At 37.9% G+C, this 8,947-nt stretch overlaps 1 protein-coding gene across 2 annotated transcripts in view; it reads right to left on the reverse strand.

Moving 5' to 3' along the window:
- The window catches only part of SMARCA2 (SWI/SNF related, matrix associated, actin dependent regulator of chromatin, subfamily a, member 2), a 183,256-nt gene that overhangs the window by 87,895 nt on the left and 86,414 nt on the right, over nucleotides 1–8,947 (reverse strand). For both annotated transcript variants that reach the window (XR_006101758.1, XM_042447930.1), the window contains exons 10-11: nucleotides 7,423–7,593; nucleotides 714–767 (exon numbers count right to left, since the gene is read on the reverse strand). Coding sequence is in view for 1 of the 2 variants with exons in the window: in XM_042447930.1 (XP_042303864.1) it covers nucleotides 714–767; nucleotides 7,423–7,593 (225 nt within the window). In the remaining variant the exon portion in view is untranslated. The remainder of the gene's footprint in view (nucleotides 1–713; nucleotides 768–7,422; nucleotides 7,594–8,947) is intronic.

Raw genomic sequence — 8,947 nt, forward strand, 5'->3', positions numbered from 1 at the left:
TTGAGGTATTTTAATCTTTGTACACTGTCTCAACAAAAAGCGGGATAGAAATAAAAGTTTAATTATTTATTTATTATGAAAAACATGTTAGCTGTGTAATGGATCCCTTAAATGTAGATAATTAAAAATAAACGATCATTAGTTAGTGCTTTTACTTACACTGCACCAACGTGGAAGGGCTGTCTTGCACATTAATCAGTTCTTGGCAACCAACAATAAGAGGCACGAACACGTTTCTGAGCCATCCACACAAATAAAGCTAGCTTTAATTCATATCAACCTTTGTTCTAAATATACATTCCACAGACCATTTTTAACAGAAATTCCACATTCCACAGACCATTTTTAACAGTCAAAAATATTTTGACAAAAAGGAAATACATACATATTTATACTGTAATAATAAAATCGTAAATATTTTAGCTTAGATCATATCAGAACAACCCACTCATAGATTACTGTCACTGGTAAATATGAGGAGTGGGGAAAGTTTTTCTTGTTGATTTGCTCTTCCCCAGAAGACCAATAAAAATTTCTTTGAAAGTTTCCAGGGGATGCAATGGTCCCTCTTTTTCGGACCATTGTGCCCAGGTCCTGTTGTCTCTCCCCTCCTTGCTGGCAAAGTCTTTCTACAAACCAGAGCCCAGATTTGTGGCATTTTGTCCATTAGTTGAGAGCTGAAATGTCTTTTAAATAGAAATTTGCCATCTTACCTCACCGTCAGGACCAAGACCAGAACCCATTCCTTCTGTGTTGTCTTCTGGCTTCTGTAATGAAATTATACAGATGGACACAGAGTTATGTTCAAGATAAGATTACATCCAAAAAGAGTATTATGAAAGTGTAGGAAGCATATGCTTCGAGATGCAGATCTGATATATAGCAATACTGCATCGTGTACATTCTGCTGTTTTACAGGTAAAGTAGTGTGGCATTTCACACTACTTCAAACTGAACTAAAACAGAATATTTTTTCACTGTCCCACATGTAGTTGAAAGATCTTAGAACTGTGGCTAGGTCTTCTAAATTCCTTATTTTAAACTGATTTATTAACAGAATAATAAGTTGTATGTTTTGTGTTTTGGTTCTACCCCCCCCCCCCCCCCCCCCCGCCAGTGGATACCAAAATCGTGGATGCTCAAATCCAATTATATATAATGGCAGAGTAAAATGGTATCTTTATATAAAATGGCAAAATATTTTTCAAGCCGTGGATGCTTGAATCCATGGATAAGGAGGGCTGATTGTAGTTCTGTCTAAAAAAGATATTTAGTCTAAATATGTTCCTTTATTTAAAGCAGCAGAGCAATCCAATATTAACTTACTTTCTTGCCCCTACAACTGGAAACCAGTTCACAGATTTACAAGATTCAGAAATGGAACAGCATCTAGCTCATGCTCTTGGCATTGTATAAATTCTGCATTCCTACAAGTGCCAAAGTTATTGGTATTATTAAGATTATTATTCAGTGAAGACTAGATTAAGATAAATTGGTAATTCTGCAGAGGCTTTTTGATCTGCAATACTCTTCTGGAATCTTCCTTCTGCTACTCGCTCAACATGTCATATACCTGCAAATCCAGTTTTCTCATTTTCCTCTTTATTATCTATTCTTCAACTCTTTATCACATCCTCCATTCCTGCACTTCCACAAACACTGTCTTTCCACCCCCTCCAAATCACTTAGGACACCATTTAAAATGCTCTTTTATACCTGGGTCCTATGTTTTTTGTATCAATTTACGATGCTTGTAATCATCATAATATTATTCTATGATTCTATATACAAATTGTGAGTTTCCTCCTCCCAGTGTATGTGAGTGCACAAGCACATGCTTCTACACACAATGTAAAGGAAATACTACATTTTTTACACAGATGGGTTCTTTTAGATTCACTCTTGTTCTGGGATATTGCATGTCAAAGACAAAATACTATGTAAGCATGATTCTCATTTTCCCTCATCCTCACTTTTATTTCCTTTCAGCCTGCTTTTGACTGATCATATTGATCTGAGACGTCTTCAGGGATAACCATTCACAGATGTTCTTGCATACATACAGAGAAAGCCTTCCATATTCATCCACATTCTTGTAGGTGCAGGTCCATGCAAATACAGATAACTGAACTGTTTCCTGCTGCGCTGGTGGGATGGCCTAGGTTTTATTTAGCTTATTCTCCCCTTCCCCCTTCCAAGTAATAGGAATACACAGCCAATCACCCGGGGGGGGGGGGCTGACTGGCTGACCAGCAGGCAAACCCCAACATTAGGAAGGTGCAGAAGGCAGATACCCCCTGACACTGTTTAAGAGCAACTAATTAAGGCTTTTAAGAATAAGCAGTTTCAGCCATCAGAGGCCTTCTGTTTTTTGAAAAAACCTTTCTATCATCATGTCATACCACCTGTTCTGCATTAGCTGCTAGTCTAAGGCATGGAGGGAGATGAGAACCAACGACTGGTATTCTGCCCACTGCTAAATTAAAAGAGCTGTACATAACTGAGTATGCGAAATCCCACACCCAAACAGTGGACAAAAATGGATTTGTTCCCTGTCATACACAGAAACACACCTACACCCTTCATATCTGCTATGATGTGTTAGCACTTGAAAACACCATGTAAGTAGCTGCCTTTCCATGCTGAAACATCTCTGCCTACAAAAAAAAAAATTATGACAAGCCATATGAGAAACTACTTGGAAAATACAATGGGAAAGAATAAAGATAGACTGGTGACTTCTGTTGTTGATATACAGGGGATTATTTATCACATTTTTACAGAGCAATTTACTAAAATGTCAAAGAGATTTTAATTTTTAAAATGCTGAATCCAAAGGAAAAGGATCTGAACTACCGTAAATGTGCCTCTCCATGTATAGTCAGAGCCTTCTGCTCATAGAAAACTCCTTTGGGTCCACCCTGTTTGGGTGGGAGGCAGAGTGAATTGAAAAATACATTTAAGATATAAAACAACAGTCTATTTTAAATAAAACATATTAGCATATGTTTACACTTAATTTGCATGACAAAAAACATTTATTATTTGAATCTAATATTTTAGATAGGCACCATCTGAATAAATAATTGAAACTGCATTAACTGTAATCTACTGAAATACAGAATCTGTAAACCTGATACAGTGCGTCCATGTATAATGCAGTCGCACTTTATGCGGTCTTGAGCATAGGCGCTCAAGCTGCAGGGCACACGCAGGGCGCAAGGGGCGGCACGTCCCAATCCAATGGGGCTCGAGCATAGGCAGAATTCGCCTTAAGCGGCGGGATCCGGAACGGATCCCCCACGTAAGGCGAGGGCCAACTGTACTTCACTGTTAAAATACTATCACAATGCTGATTATATTATATGACTCTTGTTCAGTTATGTAGCAAAGGACAATGATTAAAGGTTATATCAGCAACTCTCTTAACATGGGGTGATTACATATGTAGTGTTACATCTAAAACATTAGTACAAAACACAGAAATAATCCAGTTTGAGATCACTTTAACTTCCCTGGCTCATTGTTAGGAAATTCTGGGAACTGTAGTTTTGTGAGAAATTTAGCCTTCTCTGTCAGAAAGCTTTGGTGCCACACTAAAGTACAGTTCCAAGGATTCCCTAGCACTGACCCAGGGCAGTTAAAGCAGTCTCAAACTAGATTATTTCTGCAGTGTGTTTAACACTAAAGCTGTTGGATATATTGAAGTCTCTATATATTCACTATTATCTATATATAGATCAGAACTTGAATAGAATGAATCCAAGTCACTGACTCCTATTAAGAGTACAATGAAATGGTATATGCTAGCCACATATACACAGAAACAACAATATTGGCATTTAGCCTACGAGTGGAAGACATGCATCCAAAAAAAGACTACCTTATGTGCTGCTATCTTAACTGTACGCTTTTGGTTTCCATCTTTTGATGTTGGTTCTTATTGTGGATTTGTATTTTATTCTCCTTTTTAATTTGTGTTATATGAACTGCATTGAGAGTGATGTTTAACCCTGAAAAGCAGTGTACATGTACTTAAAGGACCAAAAACAAAAAATCTTTCACATTTATAGCAGTCAGCATTAAATTATAAGCAGCTCTCTCTCTACAATGTATGGGAAAGTCATTCAGAATTCTTGGACAACAGATCTCAAAACTAAAGCTAAAGACCAAACATTGGCTTGTTAAGTGTTTAAGCACCTGAGATTTTTTCCAGAGCTTCGAGTCATACTCTGTTTTCTCTTCCTTTTTAAAAACATGTTAACTATACACTATGTGTGAATAAAAAGTGAACAGCATCCTTGCCATCTCCTCTCAGCTGTTCATCCAGAACATCTCACAGAAGAAACATTAAAAAAAAGATGCAGATCTTATACCTGTACAAAGATGTTTCTACAAAGGATTATAGTCTTGGTTTTAGCTATTCTGTCAAGTACAGAATTATAACTAGGGAGAAAACACAAAATTTACTGAAGAGTATAAAATTCTTCATAATCAGTTGCTAAAGGAGATTTACTGCCAAATTATACAAAGGAAGGCTAAGCGAGAGTGATGTCTAGTGCCAGCCACTGCAATGCTTTTCCCAAGGGTACAGTCTCAAGGATGCTGTAATACAGCTGTTACTGAAGAACTGAAAATTTAATTGTAATTTCACAAAAGGTAATATAGTAATTTAAACGAATTAAGATTATTTACAAGGAGGATCTGGGACATAATATTAAGAAAGATGAACTGATGTAGTTTCAAGTTACTTGGTAAACCATGAATTTATAGTTAGAGCTTCCTGGATTGGTTAGCAAAAACAGAACTTGATTGCCCACACATGGGTGTCATTGACCATAATAAAATAATGAGTTTAGTGTACTTTCAGGGTTTTACAGATCACCTATCACTTAAAAACCTGATGCAAAATAATGTTATGTAAATATTACAGAAGCCTCCAGGCTTCTGGCAACAAATAGGTCAGATTCTTCAAACTGAAAGGACTTATTTCACATACTAATCCATTTTATGCAGCGGTAACACAATATGAAGTACCTTTTATAAGAGCACACTTATAACTAGGACATTTATGAAATGAGCCACAGCCAGATAAAGACCTATTTTCCAATGAAGAGTGAGACTATAAATGAAAATGCACAGGACATTTCATTTCCATTTCTTTTCTCCAACACTGGAATCACATGGCATATTGAAGGCCCCTTACTCAAAACTCAATATTGGAAGATATATCACTGAAAATCAGGTAGTACTAAATATCCATCTACTAAAATGACAAATGGTCTCTGATTGGGACCTGGTTTTCCTGATGTCAAGATTTAACTTACCCCTCTCTTCCAAGGCTGCTTGGAAAGTGGGGCAAGCACTGCCTGTCCTAGATACCTCTGTGTTCCATGTTTACATGTTTGTGTACGTGCCCTCCCTCCGCCACATACTGTTACACAAACTCTTAGATGCTTATAACAGTAGCTGTTCCTTTTGGAGATAATTAAATGTACTGTTCATACTTTAGAAAGTGGTAAATGGACTTGATGCTAAGTACATCCATGTTCTTCTTATGTCCCTTATAATCCTTACAATTGATGAACACCACAATAACATGCAGAGTTGCTTCACATCAGTACCATCTCCTTTCCCTGGAAGTTTGCCAGAGACCTGAGCTTATGTGGGAGCTGTGCAAAACAAATCGGATGCAGAAAGCATCTGGTAAGGAATTATAAGGAACTGTGTAAGGAAAATGAGAGAAAACCAATTTCCAATGGCTGACTACATTGGTGAAGATTTTTCCTGCAGAGGACTGGCTATCTCCTTTCATTTGCATGCCTTTAAGTGATGGCTAGTAGACACTGCCAATTCAGAAGGTTTACCTAATCACAGAAACCTCTGATTTCAAGATGCTACTATTTAAAATTAGCAGCCTTGAATCGTTTTTGCAAATTTTATTCTGACATGCTGAGATTGCTTTACAGAATAAAAAGGAACCAAGTGGGGAAGGAGAGAGCAAGGCACTCTTTTTCCTGCAACTGTTTTCATTATTTTTTATCTTTTATGGGAGGTCACATGCAAATACACGTGTTATCTCTTCTCTTCACCTCCCTTTTGCTAGTTGAAGAAGCTACAGTCAGGATGTCATGTGTCACATAGTCTACCTGTGAACAGCGATATCAAATCCTGGAACTTTTGCTATTGTAACTAATCAAACGTTAACACAGCTAGCCCCAAGGAATGTCAGGGTAAGAAGTAATGAGAAATGGCTAGATCCATATATTAATTTTTGTTTTCTGCTAAAGCTTTATAGTGTATTGCCCTTTAATTTGACAACCCTTCGGCCCATGAGGGAGTGAACAAGCCGGCCAGCTCCATCAGGGGTAGCCTGAAGAAAGGGAGCCCTCCCTCCGTGATAGAGAGCCCTCCCTCCATGATAAGTGTCATCCTTCGGCCTGTGAGGGAGTGAACAGGCAGGTCCAGCTCCATCAGGGCTAGCCTGAAGAAAGGGAGCCCTCCCTCCGTGATAACTGTCATCCTTCGGTCTGTGAGGGAGTGAACAGGCAGGCCCTGATCCACCAGGGCTAGCCTGAAGAAGAAGAGCCCTCCCTCCATGATAACTATCATCCTTTGGCCTTCGAGGGAGTGAACAGGCAAGCCCTGCTCCACCAGTGCTAGCCTGAAGAAGAGGAACCCCTCCATCCAGCCCATCTGCCTTGGTCCAGGCCTCACAGGAAGAGAAGAACTGCTGGACCTGATCCCCTTTCCCACCACCATTCCCTTCTCCTTTTGTATTGTGTCTTTTTAGATTGTAAGCCTGAGGGCAGAGAACTGTCTAATTAAAACTAATAATTGTAAGCCACTCTGATAGCCTTTAGGGCTGAAGGGTGGGGTATAAATACCATAAATAAATAAAAATAAATTTGAAAAGTAATGACTGGGATTCTGGTCTTTGGCCCTGTCCTACACTATCAAAAAAACACCAAGTTTCTATTAAATTTGAGACATAAACATGAGAAAGATGTGGCAACTATGTCTCAGGTGGTAGACAGATCAAGACTCAACTTTCTCTGACTTTTGACCTGTATACCAAATGAGTCCTACTTATATCTGAATCTAAACTGAGAGGAGAGAAAACTCTGCTGGATCTGCCTGACCTGTGACAATGTGACACCAACTAAAATCTATGCAATAAGTAACAGAACGAGCTGAAACACACACACACAAAAAAACTTTTAACTAGTAAAGGACCATTCAATGGGGATCGGCCTCTATTAAAAATGAAATGCTGTTTATCTTCCATATTCTATAGCAAAAATTCTTTTAAGATCTGAGAGGCACTTTCATGAAGACTGCCATTTTTTCTTGAGGAAGAATGAGAAGGATGAAAGCAGACACTTAAAAAGTCTCTTAGTGACAGCTGAATTATACACTTGCCTTCCTTCTCCTCCTCTTTTTCTTCTTTTCTTTGGCAGCTTGTGCTTGCTTATGCTCCCACACCAGATTAGTCAGGTTAGCCACATATTCATCCGTTTGCTGTAGCAAGTAAGCCAAACGTCTGTCTTTCTTCTGATCAATCAGTTTACGGTAGCCTTCTTCATCTTCAGCCTAGCATTATAAGGAAATGAACATTCATGTAACAACATTTTCTATACAGTCACTCATATTAAATCCAGACTACCATAGTTTAATGTGAAAGGATCTGTTACCTTTGAGGTAGGTAAGTGCAGCCCTGGGGCCACATGCAGTCTCTCAAGAGTGTTTTCGTGACCCTCAACCCCACTAGTTCCCCAGACTGACCTTTTTCCAGATTAAAAAAGGGTGAACTCTAAAAGTTACTATGAATGGCGGTTCACTTTTTAAACAGGTTGCAGGAACCACCTGTGCTGTTTAACATCCAAACCTACCTGTTTTTCAAAAACAAAATTGGAGTTGCAAGGAGTTCTAGTTTGTTTTTGTTTTTTATTTGTGTTTTGGAATTTCAGTTCTTCTGTGTGACCCTCAGAGCATCTTAGGGACAGAAATTTGACCCTGGATCTGCCTCCATTCCTGTGTTACAATCACACTAGCTTAACTGCAGAAGAAAGGGGAGCCAATCAATGCTATGGTTTGAATATTATTCTAAATCTGGAGCAAAGGAAATTTAACTGTACGAATATCCCACTTGTGTGTCATTTCAATCATGTACATCACATGATGAGGATCAAAATGATGATAAGCCCAGCTTAGAGTGGGTAACCATCCCGGCCCAGGTTCCCAGGTTCCCTGATTCCCTCATTCCTCCCGTGGCCCCATCTTAGAGATGGTTGAGGATCAACAGAGGGATATCAGGGTTTTTAGTTTTAATTGCTGTTTTTTATCCTTGATATTGTATTTTTAATATGTTATACTATTTAATACTGTCTTAAGGGGGGGAGGGATAAAGTGTTTTTAATTGTCATATTTTATATTTTACTGTTGTTAACCGCCCGGATTGGTTTGCCAGAGGGCGGTATACAAATAAATATTATTATTATTATTATTATTATTATTATAAATTAACCAAAATGAATTCAGAGCTTTGAAACTTTAGTATCAATGCAAATGGTTTCACATTCAAAAATTAGTTTGTTGATGTTATTTGTTTTAGTGAAAACTATAAAACTATTATGTTAATCATTAGTAACATTGCTGGTAAGATGCTATTTAGATTTTTTAAAAAAATCTATTGAAGTTACTGAAAATGGAACACATACACCGAATTAGTAATGAATCACAAAACCCCTAATAAAACCCACATTGAAATGTGTTTAGAATCTAATGCTTCAACATGTAACAGGAATCTCTGTTCTCTTCTTTCTTTACTCTGTTTCTTCTCTTGTTTTATTTTAAAAAAAACTTTATTAGTTAATCTTTAACAATGATTTCAGAATTCGATATTTTAATCATTCAGTGACAACAATGTCAATGGTCTGAATAACTG

This window comes from Sceloporus undulatus, chromosome 2 (genome assembly GCF_019175285.1).
Source record: "Sceloporus undulatus isolate JIND9_A2432 ecotype Alabama chromosome 2, SceUnd_v1.1, whole genome shotgun sequence".
In the NCBI taxonomy this organism is placed as follows: domain Eukaryota; kingdom Metazoa; phylum Chordata; class Lepidosauria; order Squamata; family Phrynosomatidae; genus Sceloporus; species Sceloporus undulatus.